This window comes from Catharus ustulatus, chromosome 1 (assembly GCF_009819885.2).
Source record: "Catharus ustulatus isolate bCatUst1 chromosome 1, bCatUst1.pri.v2, whole genome shotgun sequence".
Classification (NCBI taxonomy): Eukaryota; Metazoa; Chordata; class Aves; order Passeriformes; family Turdidae; genus Catharus; species Catharus ustulatus.
In genome coordinates, this window is record NC_046221.1 from 26547536 (window position 1) to 26564662 (window position 17127).

The 17127-nt window shown below is 41.9% G+C and overlaps 1 protein-coding gene across 1 annotated transcript; it reads left to right on the top strand.

Moving 5' to 3' along the window:
* The first annotated feature begins 2577 nt into the window (after positions 1-2577).
* Positions 2578-16867, top strand: C1GALT1 (core 1 synthase, glycoprotein-N-acetylgalactosamine 3-beta-galactosyltransferase 1). Its single transcript, XM_033064384.2, is given in 7 exon segments — positions 2578-2830; positions 9439-9557; positions 9559-9679; positions 10590-11219; positions 11222-11256; positions 12452-12512; positions 12515-16867. Coding segments are annotated over 7 exon segments (1431 nt in total). The 5' UTR covers positions 2578-2691; the 3' UTR covers positions 12841-16867.
* Positions 16868-17127: the final 260 nt, after the last annotated feature.

A 17127-nucleotide genomic window follows, 5' to 3' on the forward strand; every position in this document is an offset into this window, starting at 1 on the left:
ACTTGTCAAATTGCAGAGGCTCAACAGAAGCTGTTGCATTTTGCTTTCTGCCTTAACTCTGGGTTAGCTTTCCTATCTAGAAACCTGTGTTTTGAGACTCCTGTGCAAAATGGGGGGGAATTGAGAGCAGTAGCTGATCGCTGAGTGGGCTTTTATGGAAGGTCCATACTCCAGAATGCTCTCCAGAGGGTGTAAGCATTGAAACGCCCATACAATTATCTCACAGAGACCTCCCTAGTGATGAGCAGAGGGATTAAGGGCCTGCTACTCTGCTTTGTCCTGCTCAAAACAGTCTTTATGTTGAATGCGGCTGGCCTTCCTAGATAGGGAAAGATATCATTCTTTGTATTTACCAATATGAAGTGATTGGTTCCTTGATAAATTAAAATACTAGAAATTGAATTTCCCTTTCATTTGTTCCCAACCGCATGTGCCAGAAGGTGTGAATATCCTTGCCATATTACAGTTATACAACTGTGTCCCCTAACACTGCTGGGCTTTCTCAGCAGCTGAGAATTTCCCATAGCAGTACTAAATTTACATAGAAAGGGACTGTGGTCAAGTAGATCTGCAGTCGTGGAAGGAAAATAGAGCACCAGGCTGCTCCTCCTTCTGCCTTAGAACAAGAGAACAGCTTTTCCCTTGACCATCCACCCAGAGGCAGTGTGTTGAGCAAAGCAGTGCTGCACAGAAGCTGTGGATGCTACCACTACACATGCAAGGCACTCCCTTGAGTGGCCTGTTTCCTTACCCTGAACTGTAAGAGATTGCTGCTGGAGAGCTGTGAGAGAGATGGCTTATCTCCCCCTGAATGAAAAAAAAAATAAAAAAACCCCCCAAAAAATCACCAAAACACCTACTTGTATGTGTGATATGTAAATATCTCCATAAAATATTAAACAGACACTACAACGTGGCCAAACCAGTCCCATTTGTTAAAGCAAACTTTTTGCACCAATATTAATAGGTAAGATGTGGCTTTTGTTAAGTCACAGCACATTCTACCTTCTATCTGAAATTTCCTTTTTAAATTAGCCTAACAGAGTGAAACAGCTCAATGAACATGTCACTATGAAAAAAGTGAAGCACTGCATGCATAGATTTATGGGTGTGTAATATACAAGGGCTCCAGTCCTTGACAGAAGAACTACTATGATGCAAGACCAGGTTTAAAGCTCACTAGGCAAAATGGAAGTCTTGTATTCAACTCAGACATGCTGCATTATCTGTAATTCAAAACAGTTTGAGAACTTCACTTAATCTATTTTTGAAATTTAAAGCATTCACTGGACATGGGATGGACGGTTATTCTATCCAAATTTGGTGGGGGTGAAAAGAGGGAAGCAAGAAAATAGACACATACTCTGTTTTTTTTTTTTTATTTACAGCCTTTGCAATTTCCCTTATCTTTGTTATTATTTCCTGTTGATTTTCTTAATGTCAATCAAACTCCTGCCCTACAAGAAACCTGCCCTTTCTTCTGATGAAACTAGTTCAAGAAGATACTATTCACGAAGTTGCTTGTAATTTTTATTTAAAGGAGGTAGCAGAGTGGGATGGGACAGGAATGAGAAACTATGATCTGGAGTAATGTGGGACATGGGAGCTTTCTAAATTGGTACATTCAGCATCTCCTGAATGACTCAAGGCTACACTTCAAGTGGTGGGTCCAGCTGTTGGTCCCTCACTTCAGGAAAGACATTGAGGTGCTGGAGCATGGAGCTGATGAACAGAGGGGAGAGTAAGTCATATGAGGAGCAGCAGAGAGAGCTAGGGGTGACTAGCCTGGAGAAGAAAATAGGGCCAAGAAACACATTATCACTCCCTACAGCTACCTGAAAGGACTTTGAAGCCAGGGGAGGGCAAGAGGAAGTGGCCTCAAGCTGCACATAAGGAAGCTGAGATTTGCCATCAAGGAAGAATTTCTTAATGGAAACGGCTGTTAAACATTAGAATGGACTGCCCAAGGAGGTGTGGAGTCACTGCTCCTGGAGGTGTTTCAAGAAGTGACTGGAAGTGGCACTTAGTGCCACGGTCTAGTTGACAAGGTGGTGTTTGGTCATAGGTCAGACTCTGTGATCTTGGAGGTCTCTTCCAACCTAAATGGTTCTGAAATTCTGTGTGAATCATTGAAAGAAAAAGAATAGAAATAAACATGAAAATGGAGATGAAAGGGCACATCTCTGAGGTAATAATTTTTTTTGCGGAGAGGGGAGACAGTAGGAAAATACACAGATCTATAGCTATGATGAGGGAAACCTATGGTTTGGACTGAATCTGTGGACAAGCTGAGGAAGGATGGAGAGAGGGGAAAATCAGAACAGCGTGTGCAGTGACCTCCATTTACAGAAACACTTAGTGGCCCTCAGCATGGACCAGTTCTGCTCTGCACATACCTGCACCCAGTACTTAAAAAAACAACACATACACAAAAACCCTCCCCAAACAAACCTATTAACTGCAGAGCTCCACTACCTACCCAGTGCTCACAAAATGCATACAGTTACACTGTAAATGTAATGAAAAACACCTTTCAAATCTACAGTTCCTCTTATTTAATATGTTTTTCGCTAAGGAAATCACCGACAGATAAACGTCGAGTTGTTGGAAAGGTAAGCAGCGTTAGCACAGGGAGATAAGAAGCGATTGCAGAGGGTTCGGTATCCTAGCAACATCCCTTGCAGTTGCCTAATGGTATTTTGGAAGTGCAGCGGCTCCAGACCGGCTGAAGTGAGGGGAAATGAGGGGCTGGAGCGCAGCGGAGCTCCGCAGCCCGGCCTGAGCGCCCGGCACCGCCGCTTCCAGGCAGGACCAGGCAGGCGAGAGCGAGGTAAGGCGGTGGGAGGGCGGCTGGACAGCGCTGCCCGGGGCATTTCCCCGCCGGCCGTGCCCGCGCAGGCACCGCGGGAGCGCCGCGCCGGTACCGACTGCAGGGAGCTTCCGGGGAGCCGCCGCTTTGCGCTCCTCAGTCCCTCCCGCGCCCCCTCTTCCCCCGGGACATTTTTTCCCCCGCTCCCCTCGAAGTCACCGCGCCACCGCGCACGGCAGACAGGCCGGCCCCCGGCCACCGCTCTCGCGCTGCGGCTTCTGCCGGGGGCGCCCGCCCTCGCCCAGCGCTGCACACCGGGAGGCGCGTGCGATACTCGCGGCCTGGCCCGGCGACGTGGCCACGCTCCCGGCGGATGGGGAGGAAGGGGCGGATTGCCGTGACAGGGAAGGGCAGGAGAGGGGCACCGCGCTTCCCCCGCGCCGGGAGAGAGCCCCGCCGCCGGTCCGCTCGCCGGCCAATGAGCGGGCGGCGGGGCGGTGCCGCTCTCGTCCCGCCCGGGGTGGGGGGGGGCGCAGCGCGGAGCGGCCGGCGCCATGGGGCCGGCGGGGGCGCGGGGCGACGGGGCCGGCGGGGCCCGGGGCCTGCCCTGCGCGCCGCCTGCGGGTGCCCGCGCGCCGCCGCGCGGCTGAGGGCGCACCGGGGCCCCGCCGGCCCGAGAGGTGAGGGGGGCTGGGCCGGGCCTGGCCGCGGGTGGCGGGGGGGGTCGGGCCGCGGGGGCAGCGTCCCGCCCGCAGGGGCGACGCGGAAGAAGGCGCCGAGGGTGCCTCCTGTCCGCGGGGACGGGGCGGGAGGAGGCGGCCGGGGCGCTGCGTGTCACCCCGGCGGCGAGAAGGCTGCCCGCGGCTGCGGGGACAGCAGGTGCCCGGCTGCACGCCTGGGAAGGAGCGGCGCCAGAGCAGGGGTCTCCTTGCGAAGCGCGAGTCCCTGGGAGCCCGGCGGAGGGAACAAGGCGCCCGGGGAGCCGGGAATCGCTGCTCCCGCCCCCGCCGCGGGACTTCCTGGGCGGGCGGCCGTAGCGAGGCTGGGCTGGGAGAGCTTTGGGAAACCGTGATTCGGGCACGGGCACTTGTTGCCGAACGACGGCGTCAGCTTTTGGAATGAGGAAGGAGGAGCCAAATGTTCCTTCCTGACCACCGGTACTGTGGATTGTTACACGTCTCGTTTCAGTGCGGTTGTTCGCCTCCTATGCCGAAATACCTTGATTTGATGGTTCGTATTTTCTGCTAGAACAAGCAGGAATTATTTTGAAAGAAACGTTTACAGCATTAGATGTTTAAAGTGGAAAGATACAGTCTGTGCTTAGTCGATAGGAAGCTGCAGAGGCTCACAGGAATCTTAGATGCAGACAACGTTAGCAATTGCACAATTTGTGCATATAGCTGCATTTCAGAAGCATATGAATATACAGAGCAACTAGCAATAATATGACTTAAGGAGCAGAAGGCCTGTTTGCACAACTAACTACGTTTATGCAGCTCTCAAAGGATATTTATATTGTTTTGTCATGGGGCCTCAGAGCTTCCCCCTTGATTCTTAAGTAAGGGGTGCAAGAAAGAATCAGCTCTGTATGTAGATTTAACTTAATAGAATCTTAAAGTGATTATGGAATGATAGTGGAATAAGCATGTTTAAAATTGGAGTTATGTTCTACATTCTGTAATTTTCAAATTCCCAGATTTGATGGTTGTGGGGTTTTTTTGTCATGTTGTTTTGGGGGTTGGGGTATTTCTGCTTGTTTCTTTGGTATTTTGTTTAATGTGTTTCTGTACATGGTCCAGGTTAATCAGAGTTTGTGTAAAAGTATTAATTTTAAAAGTGGTGGAGTTGTTTTCTTTGGTGATGGGGCCAAACTCTTGCCATATATTCGTATTGCATGTTTTTTTCCTAAATTTCCATTGGCTTGTGGAAATGACCTTAAAGTGTTTATTGGAACAGCAGGGTGAGAGCAGTAACTTAGATTAACATGTTCAAAGGCTCACCAGTAGGATGCACAGAGGCATGGTCTCATCAGAGGAGTCAGCCCCTGGTTGTGTCACTGGGGAGCCACCAGCCCCATTGCCCAGGTGTGACAAGCAGTAAGAGAAGTCCCCAGGAGGGACTCAAAAATCGAGGGGGATAACTGCCCAGAAAGTATGGGTCATATGGGATGCAAGAGAAAAGCATCTGTGACTACAAAATTATGGGGTATTCCTGGAGAGACTAAAGGAAGGGTGGTTTGAGGAGGAACAAGTATGGGAAAATAAAAGGATGAGATAAAGGGCCTGGTCAGTTAGAAACAAGTGGCTGGTCAGTCTGTTTGACTGTGTCCTGGGCCAGGTTGCCACAGCCTCTCCCCTTTTCTCATTAAGATGCCTTTCTAAATGTTTTGCTGGGCGAGAGGACTCTGTGCCGTATTCTTGTGCGCATACTGAGCTCTAAGTGCCAGCAGCTGGAGATGCACAGTGAGTTGTAGGGACCCTGTGTCTGGTGTGCCAGCAGCTGGAGGGACTGGAGTGAGTGAGGGCCTAAATGCCCAGCAGCTGGAGTGGGGACTGTGAGCCACAGAGGCTTGTGTGTGTATGCAGCGCCTGCACACTCTGCAGTGCCCATAACTGGCAAGAGTGGAGTCTTGGCAAGGATGCCAGTGTGTGGTTGCTTGTGAGTATCACACAGGGCTAGCCAGTGAGTAGGATTAAGAGGCTTGGGAACTCACTAGTAAGTGTGGGACATGTACTAGTGAGATCAGAGAGTCATCAGTTTGACAACAGAGCAGGGCTCTGGGGAGTCTGAGCATTCAGGGTTGGTTCCTGAATAGGGTTGAGGGTCTGAGATCAGTTACAGAGGGATCCACATTGTGTGTATGTGTATATTTCCCAGTAGCAGACCTTTATCCTGGGCAGCTGTGGGGAGGAGCAGCATAAGGCCAGGCCATGTTTGTGTCTGCAACGAACATTTGTTTTCATCTGTGCTGATATGGTCAGCCATGTGTATATGCATCTTTGCATGCACAGCTATGGAAATACAGTAATTTCACTACTTACAAGGCGCACCCTTTTGACTAAAATTTTCCCCGAACTCGGAAGTGCGCCTTATAGTCCAGGGCACCTTATATGATGTATAAAGTTGCGACATTTTTAAACCCCGGAAGTGTGAGCCGTGGGGGGAGCCGGCAATGTCGTGGCAGCAGGGTGAGGCAGGCCCGAGGGCCCGCGGCACCGCCCCTGTCAGGTCCAGGTGGGCCCAGGGGCCCATGGCTGCCGGGTTGAGGCGGGGCCTCAGCCAGCAACCGTGTGGGAGGAGCTGGGGGTGGAGCCTCGCTGCAAAAAAAAGGTGCGCACTATAGTCCGGTGCGCCTTATATGATCTACAAAGTTGCAAATTTTGCCGACTCCCGGGGGGTGCGCGTTATAGTCCGGTGCGCCTTATGGTCGTGAAATTACTGTACATCCTCAGCCTGGCTGGATCTGGGCACATGGAGTTGCAGCAGCCTTGTCATCAGTGAGCTGCCAGGTTCAGCAGCCCCTAACAGAGGAAAAAGTAGTTTTTCTGCAAGCTTGAAGATGTAGAAATTGTTGACTCATGAAACTTAAATTTAGAACCAAATCTTCTTTGACTGTTACGTTGTGATAGAATTTGAAAATATTTATTGGTTTGATTGGGAATAGGGCTACTACATTAATATCTAAATAGCTGTATTATTTAAGCTTCCATGATAGAGCAGTGGAGCATAAATTAAATTCAAACCTAGCCTTTTATTGTAAGGGGTTTTTTACATAGTGTATTTTTTTTACTCAAGAAGTAGAAACAGATGTTTCCTTCTCAGAATGTCATAGATTTGTAGCATCACAGAATGGTTTGAGTTGGAAGGGAGAAGGGACCTTTCAAAATCATCTAACTCCTTTTAAAGTCCAACCCCCTGCCATGAGCAAGGACAACCTTTCATTAGATCAGGTTACTCAAAGCCTCATCCAGCCTGGCCTTAAATGATTTGCGTGTCTTCCCCCTGAATAAATTTGTGTGTAGAAAAGGATATCAGCAAGGAGTAGGGATGTTTTATCATCTGACAACTGACCTTCCTTTTAGGCATTTTCTGGTTCTAGTGTAATGCTCTAGTGTTCAGTTATTTTTGCTGTCGAGTTAAAAGACTCAATTTATGTGGAATATCAAGATATCATAAAAAATGAAAATTTCTGTCCTGTTTATGTTGGAGTTTACAAATGTGGTTATGCACTCACACATGTTTAAAGTGACCTATTCTGTTGGTAAAAAAATTGATAGAAATGACAAGCAGATTATTTTACATTGAAAACTGTAACTAGAGGCGTTTTGTATCAAATAAGAAGTACAGCTACTACCTGCCCTAAGAAATCTACTTTGTATGTGAAAGAACTGCCAAATCAGCTTCTGATTTCCAGTGTCATGAATGCACCTTTTCATTTGTCAGCATTTCCAGCACATTTAATTTTTTTCTATAGAATTCAGTTGTATATAATTTCATAGTTAAATGAGCAGCAATTATTTTCAAATTATTTTCATTTTTTTCTCTCCAAGAGTAATTTTAACAGCTGTTGGAGCAGATAACTGAAATTGTATGGCAGAGAGACACCTAATATTGAAAAGTAGAACAGTGGAGACCTTTTCTTCTAGAAGGTGGTGTATGGGTTTGTATATTTCCCCACTTTGAATATACCAAAAGAAGGCATTGTTTTATTTTGACCATCTCCCTATGTGTATTGCAAATTTGAGGGGACTTTATGGTGGTAGATGGGGAAAGCAAAAACAAACAAAAAAATCTTAGTACAACAGGTCCTTTGCATTGTCATAGGCTGCTTGTATGCATGAGCTTTTTGATAAAGGTTTAGGGAGTTTTACTTTTATTTATTTTTTAGCAGCTGATCAAAATACTCTTGTTTTCTTCTCATTTAATGGTGTAAAAGACAATAGAAAAAAAGCTGGAGACCAAGTAATTTTTCAAGGCCTGGGTCACAGTTTTTTACTTTGTGATGTCATGTCTAAAGGCAATCACTTGTCTCCACCAAGATGTAGTACTGAATTGAGGGAAGACAATGTGCAATTTAAAAATTGTATGATGTGCTTGTTCATATTAAGGAACTGCAACTCCTTATCAGTTGTAATAATTTAAGTTTTATATACCCTGTACATTTCTTGATTTTTATTTTGTGCTTCGAGTTGTGTTTTCAATTTCTTTCATTTTTCTAGCAGTGTGGAAAGCAAAGCATTACCATATGTGAGAGCTGTTTCACTCTCAAATGGTCTGGGTCTGCAATGTGTACAGTAAATCTGATGGATTTCTGAAAGTGCCAACCTAACAACATGCACACATGCATTCCATCCTTTGCTTTCCTTCCTTCAGGAGAACTGAAGAACTGACAGAAAGCTGGAATTTGGAGTGTGTGTTGCTGCCCAGTGATTCATGCAGCTTGCTTGGGGACAGCCTGTTTCCAGTACACTGCCCAGGCAGTGAGAGGAGGGGGTGCAGGCTAAATGAGTTGTTTTGGTGGCTGCAGCTCTTCTCTGATCGATGGTTTTCATCGATGCTCTGTGCAGTCCATAATTTTCTTTTTGGGCTCTCTCATGAACTAAATTGGCTTCTGCCCACTGTCATTAATAATGATCCTAGTGGAGGGAACATCATTGACTTGTTGTAAGGCTCTGGCTTGAATTTGGTGTGTATTTAATAGTCAATGTTTTTGTAGTTTAGTCATGAACTATTATAAAGTAGCTCAATTTTCTGAAGCTGAAAAACCCTCAACAAATTGAAATTGGTTTTCAAGTGTTTAATATATTAAGATTCACACTCGTTTTTGATGCAAACTCCCTTTATGCCATTTGATTTAATAAAAACGGTCAGCCAAGTCCTTTGGTTTTTGAGGAGCAAGGGTGTGACTGATATGAAGGGGTGTTTTATTACTGGAATACAAAGTTTTTGAAGTGTAGAAGAGGCTTCAAGGCTGATGTACTTTCTTCTTCTCTTCCTTTGAAAAGGGAGTGTTTCTATATGAAAAATTCAGATGTTGTCTTACTCTTTTTCTGAAAGTCAGTCCTCAGTAATTCCTAAAAAGTGTAAGGACAACTGCCTTACTTTGGTAGTAGATTTGCTTTTAGAACTCTTTGAAATCTGCTTGTGATTGCCATATGTTAAGAATTCTTGTAGTACACATTTGGCTGGAATTTTAAGAACATCTTGTGACCATGTTGTATCTTGAAGTGTAGATTGCCATTGATCATCATCTTTTAGCTTCATAATGATGTAGGTGTTGCATTTTGAAGTGTGGTTTTGTAGGCTGAAGATAATAAAAAAGTGTACATATATTACAGTTTTATAAAGCTACTGCGCTTCTGTGTATACATTCTTGTTTAAATGTTGTATAAATAAAGTTAATAGGTTTTTTAATGTACAGCCACTATCAATGGATGTACATATTATATCAATACTATATTGATATTTGCATTGCTCTTGTAATTAAGTTTCTGTGCAAGCCCAAGGGAGCTGAAGCTGAACTAGAACTGAGCTCTCTGCTTTCAGAAATTTAGTCCTTTATTTCTTCCTGTAGTTTTAAATTTGATTTCTATGTGAAGTCTAATGTATTTTTAATTTGGTTTTAACAGTATCTCACCTTCAGGAGATGGCCTCTTCTAAGTCTTTGATGAACCTTCTGACCTTCACTTTTGGCTCAGCAATAGGATTTTTCGTCTGCTACCTTCTGTTTAGCATTATACTAGAAGAGGCAGGTTAAGATCCAGCCTCATGTTCTTCACAATGATCCACACGGTCAGCACTTAGCAGATACTGACAACAATCAGCTGCAAGGACAAATGAATTTCAATGCAGATGCTGGACAGCATAAAGGTATTTGTTAGACCTGACTGATTAGCAAATGTCCTCCCTTTTCATGCATTGCTAAACATTGCTTCTTCACTGCCAAGAATTTATATGAATAATTTTCATTCAGTTTCCCCATGTTCAGGTTGCATGTAAATAACTTTTTCTCTTGAGGTCTACTGAATAGGGTTTTCTTTGTTTACATTTTTATTACAGCATAAAGTGTAAGCAGGAGTATTTTAGTACCAATTATGCAGATTTCACTGTCCATGAAATATTCTTTTACATGAGTTAAAATCTTTATGTATGTATCAAATGAAAATGTTTCTTTGAGAGCAATGAATGCTTTGGTAGCTTGAAAAACATTGTTTCACACCTCAGATAACTGTGTTTATTTTTCTGGACTGCCAAAATAAAAACATGTTATCAACAGTAGTAGTTTCATAGCATCCTAATAACTTAAATTCTGTTTTAGAAAATTCATTAGGTTTTGTTAGTTAACATGAATATATACTAAAGAGTTTAGTAGCTTTTTGGCCTTTTTGTGTTGTAATGATTCAGCTGTATTCATTGTGAATGGCAAAAATATTCTATTTTTGAATTTTCATTAGTCTTCCAAGACCATAATGAGGTTGCCTCTAAGTAGTTTTTATACACAAATCAAGGTTTGCTAAAGTCAACACTTCCCTGAACAGACACTCTCCTTTATCCTGTAAAATTGAAATAACTTTAAGAATTTTAATCTTTGAGAGTCTTGCTTGTTTCCTTCCAGAATCTAGCATAGAGTTCATTAACTGGTACACTTGGAAGCAAAAGCCTTTTTTTCTGTCTGCATGTCTTTTCTCATGTAGAAATAGAATATCTGAGATGCGGGAGGTTGCTGTTAGTTTGTTTGACAATCACATCTAATATGGTTTTACAACTTTTCTCTTTTTAGATGAGGATAAAAATATTGCAGAAGGACTGTATCATAAGGTGAAAATACTGTGTTGGGTCATGACTGGACCTCAAAATCTAGAAAAGAAAGCCAAGCATGTTAAGGCCACTTGGGCCCAACGCTGTAATAAAGTACTTTTTATGAGCTCTGAGGAAAATAAAGACTTCCCAACTGTGGGCCTAGAAACCAAAGAAGGCAGGGACCAACTGTACTGGAAGACTATTAAAGCTTTTCAATATGTATATGACAATTATTTTGATGATGCTGATTGGTTTATGAAAGCAGATGATGATACATATGTTATATTGGACAATTTGAGGTGGCTTCTTTCAAAATACAGTCCTGAACAACCAATATACTTTGGAAGAAGGTTTAAGCCTTATGTAAAGCAGGGCTACATGAGTGGAGGAGCAGGGTATGTTCTGAGCAAAGAAGCTCTGAAGAGATTTGTTGCTGCATTTAAAACGAACAAATGCACTCACAGTTCTTCTATTGAAGATCTGGCACTAGGAAAATGCATGGAGATCATCAATGTGGAAGCAGGAGATTCTAGGGATACAAGTGGTAGAGAAACCTTTCATCCATTTGTTCCAGAACATCATTTAATCAGAGGATACCTACCAAAAACATTCTGTACTGGAATTACAATTACTATCCTGCTGTAGAGGTAAGTCCTGAGGAACCTGGTACCATTTTGTCAAGTGCATCTTAGGATGTGTGTGATCATGTGATGTGTGAATTAGTATTAGGTGGAAGAATTGAAGAACAGGATTTGGAACATTTTGCATATTAAAGCTGGAAAAAAAGAATCTGGTTCTTCAGTAGATTTTTTTTCATTGTAAAGCAGCAATCTATTTTTATACTTGTGTTCAGCAGCTAAAGCATTTCTGTAGCTTAAACCAGCTGTATGATACTGTATTTAGTGTGTCAGGAGGCAGCAGCTTTAGCTAAGGCTGCAGTGCATGGGTGGCTGAGGCTGTGGACAGTTCCCTCTGTAACTGATTCATAATGGAAATTGCCTATGTGATCCTGTCCTGTCACACCTGTGCTTGGGTAGAGACTACTTCATCTGGTATCAAAATCAAACTATATTGATCAAATTTAGTATGTATTGAAAGAACAACAGTTATGTAACAATTGTTCTTTTTGGTGTCCTTAAATATTTAATCTTAGTTCCAGCTGGATTCAAAATATTAGCAAGTCTGCAATCAAAGCTGCTGAAAAAAAGAAACCCCAAACTATGCTCCAGAAAAGTCTCAAAGTTGAATTTGAGCTATAAAATATAGGTTGTGACACATGTGCTAACAACGATCCTGTAGCTCTTTGTAATGTCAATGAAATCAAGACATTTCAAACAAAATTCTGCAATCAACCTTTTACAGCTTCCTATCAGTAGTAAATTAGATACTGACAATTTTGCCAAACTGTATAATATGTCAAGAAATACAGGTACAGGTACATGCACATCTTGCTTACACATTCTATGTGAATGCTGACATAGTAACAGGTGTGTAAATGTGACTCATTTACACCTGCCTGCTGCTTCTTGCTGCTGTTTAAACAACAGCACCAAAAATTAAGTGTGGTAAAGGAGAAAAACTCTGACGTTAATGAGGGCAGCTAGTTTTTCACTGGCTTGATCGCAGAAGTGAAAGACTTAGTCAGCTTTATTTTGGAAAGATGCCTCAGCAGATATGTCTGGTACATTTTGCTTGCCTAACATTAACTTTTGAAGTATATGTATGATGGTAGTGAATTTCTTCCGTTAAATCTGCATTAGACTCTTTGAATTCTCCCCAGATCTTAATCCAAGGCATGCTTTGCAATTCTTGCTGATTGTTTTGCTTTGTTTTGTGTTTCAGGGTCCTGGATGCTGCTCTGATCTAGCAGTTTCATTCCACTATGTTGACTCTGTGACTATGTATCATTTGAATATATGATTTATCATCTTCGTCCGTACGGTTATTTGTATAGGTACAATCCTGATTTGTCAAAGAATCCAGAAGAGCAGAGCAAAAATGAAGCACTGCAGGATAATCAAAAGCTAAAGCAAAAATTTCTGACAGCTAATTGGACTTTGCAAAAAAACCAAAAAGAAGCCAGTTTGAGTAAGAGTCTCCTCAAACCTGTGCATGAAGCTTGTGGACTGAAATTACTCCTGGTGATTCTTATTTCAAAAATCAAGTTGACAGCACTTCTTGTCACCCTGTGGACAGCAGAGTCTGGTGCTGGCTCTGACTGTTTGGGATAGGGTGACCTTGCAGCCCTGCTTATGAAGATTTGGGGCCCTAAAGCTGTGAAATTGGAGGTTGCTCTGGTACAATATCTGGAAGAATTTGTATCAAAACCACAGTGGACAGGTTCACAGATGATCGTACAGTATTTCTGTTCCTTTTCTGTTCTTCTCTATTTCCTTTCCATTAAGTCGGTTCTAATATTAGAAATTGGATGCTGCCCAAACACTTCATGATGCCTTTCTGAAGTATTCTCAACATCTTGAAGTTACTTTGTGTACCTTGCTCTAAAGTAAGGCAGAGAAACATTGAACTAGAGTCTCCAATCTGCTTTGCCTTAGCAACAGAGTGGCGGAATTTCACCCACAAGATTTATCTGAATTGTTTCAGAAACAGAATTCACTGCTATGAATTATTTACAAAATTTTTAATTCTGTTGTGCAAAACAATATAAAGTTATTGGGGAAGATATCTGGAGAGAAACCTGAAACAGTTACTGTTGTTTAAAGTGCTGAGGTGATGCAAGCTGCTTACATACTTGCCTGTGGCTTCCCCCCCCTTTTGTTAACTTGTCATTTTGGTTGAATGGATATAAAAAATCATCTTAGCATTTCTCAGCATAACATAGATGTTTTTGAAAATTGAGGTCTGTCTTCCATCCCACAGGCAACATAAACCAGGAAGAATAGTATCTTAGTGAAATTGCGTTGTACAACTTGGTTGCAGCCACTGTACTAATTAGTTTGTTTCTGTTTTAATTTTCACTAGAGATTAAAATTTTCAGATACAGAAATGTCCTATTTTAAAACTGCACCAAAGCCAGTTTACTTGGTTGAAGTACTTAATTTCACTCTTCTGAGTGAAACATTTTTTTCTTCCACTTAAAAAAAATTTCTGTATCTGCTTCTTGTTATCTTTTTCGGTACAAAAGTGTTAAATGATCTTTTTTCACTGTTTTTGAAGCTAAAGTACATAGTTATTCAGGTAAGTAAGCCTGAATGAAGGAATCATTCAAAGTGCATTAACTTTTTCCACTACTTCATAAGTATCTCTGCCTTTTAACTGGAAACACATTCTTGGTGTGGGATAAAACCGGTGTTTTAATTACTGATTTTTTTCAGAGGCCAAATGTATGTTTTATAGAGTTAATATGAAGCTTTCTGGTTTTCTCCTTTTCAAATTGAGTGAATAGCAGTATGGGGAATGGGAATTTAAGCATTACATATAGTGTTTTTATTCCACACTTGAACAAAAGTTTCTTCATCTTTTTGTTATTTTTCATCTTCATCATATTGATGAATTTGGACATAACCGAATTACCTCCAGTCATTGTTTTGAAAAGGGCACATAGTGGTAGCAGACAGCCTTATTTACTACTGCTGCTCCTTCAGGATGTTCCTGGAGGATGATGTTACCATAAAGTACTGGATTTTTTTTTCCAAAGATAGTTCTAGTGGAGATTGGAGTTCTTTCTGTTGTCCAACAGTAATGATTTGTTTCTGACCATTGCTCTGCAGCACGATGGTAAGTACTGAAACAGCTCATGGTGTTGAAATGCTGCATACATCTTCTCTGCCTGAATATAGGCTGAGTTCCTCTATCAAGTATTGGTTAAATGGTTCCTGCAGGGTTAAATCTGTTGGTCTTTATGAGCAGCGCTGCTTCTGAAGTACTGATAGGGATACGAGCTTTATTTTACATTAATTAACTTAAGTAAAACATTGTGACTGCATTGGTTTAAGAAAGGAAAAAGTTTCCAGTTTGCTGTAGTCAGAGGGGTGCTTGTCCAGAGGACAGTGGATGTTAACATGCTGAAAGGTGCATCCTTTTGTGAGCTAAATGTTTATCCCACTTGCAGCACAAAACCAATCATTGTGAAATCCATATGGAATCGATAACTCCAATGGCCTTGTTCAAACAAGCTATTCAAATATTCAGGAATACTTAAGGAAGTTACAAAACAAAATCAAGATCCCAACCTAATCTCTTTGTAAATTCAGCTGATGTAGGTCTGTTGAACTACTGTACAATTCCTTTATTTCTGCTTTCTTCAGTTCATCTGAGGGGTTTTGAAGATTTTCTGCCACAGCAGGTAGAACTAATCCTGCATATTTTCAGCAGATTTGTGTCATATGTTTGCCCTGTGCTGTCCTGTGAAGCAAAATCATTTTCTCTTCATGTTCCTTGCTGTCCTGACTATCCTGTCTCTGGCTTTCCAGTTTCATCCAGCATAAATCTCGGGGGACAGGAGGAAGCAGGATGTTTGAGCTCCACACAGGTTGTTTGCTGGGGTAACAAGGTAAACCAGCCACTGCTGAGCTCGGGGGAAAGCCTTTTCTCAGCAGCAGTTCTAGTTCTTGTCTGCTGCCCAACTGAGGCTTGTGGGTTTAGCAGAGTGGGGCAGGAATATCCCTCTCCGCAAAATGTGCAGGACCTCGGAGAGACTGGAAAGGTAAAGGAGCAAGTTCCTTTTCTGAAGGGAATAAGGCTAAGGATGTACTACCTTGTGATAAATGGGTGGCCTGTCCAGAGAAATAAGCAGCCTTTCTTTAAATATCCATTCTTTGTTTTTAAAGTGTCCTTGTGCATAGGCCTCTGAATCTATTTTTTTGCCTTTGTAACAGTGCTGCAGAGAATTTTTTTTCTTTCCAGACAAGCTAGAAAAGTATCAGGTTTTACATTCTGTGATCATAACAGAGGCCTGTTGTTCTCTGTTGAATTGTATTGCCATAACTATGAGCTGATACCGCTGGAATAATTGGTTTCAATCTCACTGCCTTCAGAAACCTCAGTGGACAAGGTTGGAATGTGAACAGTTAGTATAATTTTCACATACAATATTACACTAATATTAGTAGTCTGCTATTTCACTCTCAGGTCTTTGTGCTTTGAGAAAGTATTTATTGAATTTGAGAATTTTCTGCAGCCCAAGGAAACTATTTCAGATGGAGAGACTTGCTGAAGCACAGCAGTATGGGCTTACTTAGGCCATGCAGATTATTGCTCTGTGGTTTGGTTTCTAAAAGAGGTTTCTAAAAGAGGTTTCTTAATTTGGTAAAACCTAGAAGCTTTCATTGGCACCATAGTGATTTAAATTACCCATCTAAAAATTTTGAACTATTTCCTTGAAATTACTAGACAGTGGATGTGGGAATGTCCCCTAGTGTGACAGAGTAACATTTTAACCTTGTATTAAACAGTTTCGCTTCAGAAAGATTGAGAATGGCAAGAAGTTACTCTCTGATCGCTGGTCTTAATCAGAGGAGAGTATTAGTGCTTGTTTGCAGTGGAAAGCATTAACGTTTGTTTGCAGAAAAATTTTAATCTTCTTTCACTCCCAATTATTTTTGCGGTCTGTACTTGTGTTATTTAAGAGGTTACACGCTGGTGATGTTTATACCATCTCTCATTTTGTGGAAGCTCTTTTCACAATACTTTTGCCTTTAAGGACACTTTGTTTTGTTTGGTGTTTATTAAAAATCACTTTTTCTTCAGCTATTGCCATTTGTTCTGTTATGCTTGCAGAAGTACAAATTTCAGTGAGTAGCTGATAGACCTCTAACAAATGCTTTGTTATCTGAGCAGGGTGTTTTGTCTTTGTATGACAGGAAAGTGTGGGTTATTTCTCTGTTGTACCTGCTACTGATGCTGATAGTGCACGCACAGATAAAATAGACCCCTCAATACAGGACCACTGGGAAAGGCAGTTTTGTCCTTTTTCTGTCAAGAAATCTTCTGTGGAACTCCAAAAATGTAATTTGCTTTGTTTTACCATATTGTATTTAAAATACTCCACAAATGTTATTAATAGTCTAAAAGAATTGACTATTGCTGCTGGACAGTATGCTCCACTTAATACCTGTGAATGTTTCACTTTGCAATTATAGGTAGTTGTGTTCCTAATGGCAGATAAAAGTCAGTGATTTGTCTGGAATGGTCACCATAAGGATTTGTTTCTTAAATACCTTCTTTGAAGTGCCTTTGACCAATTTTTAGCATCAAAATTAAGTTGAGAATTGAATAAATAAAATAAGTTATCTCATACACAGTTCATGTCTGTCTTCATTTACCCTTCCTGCATGCTAGTGTTGTTGCATAACAGCACAGTTTAGTCTAATAAAAATGTTCTTACTTTTTCTCTAGGGTGGGTACAGGAAATTCAAAAAGCTTTCTCACTTGATTCTATGATTCTATATTTATGCTATTAACAAAATAGCAAGCTACCCAGAGAACAAAGATAGTAGATTTTTAAGTGTAAAATGAGTAAGTGCTGGTACCAGATTCACGTAAGCAGGCAGCTGTTT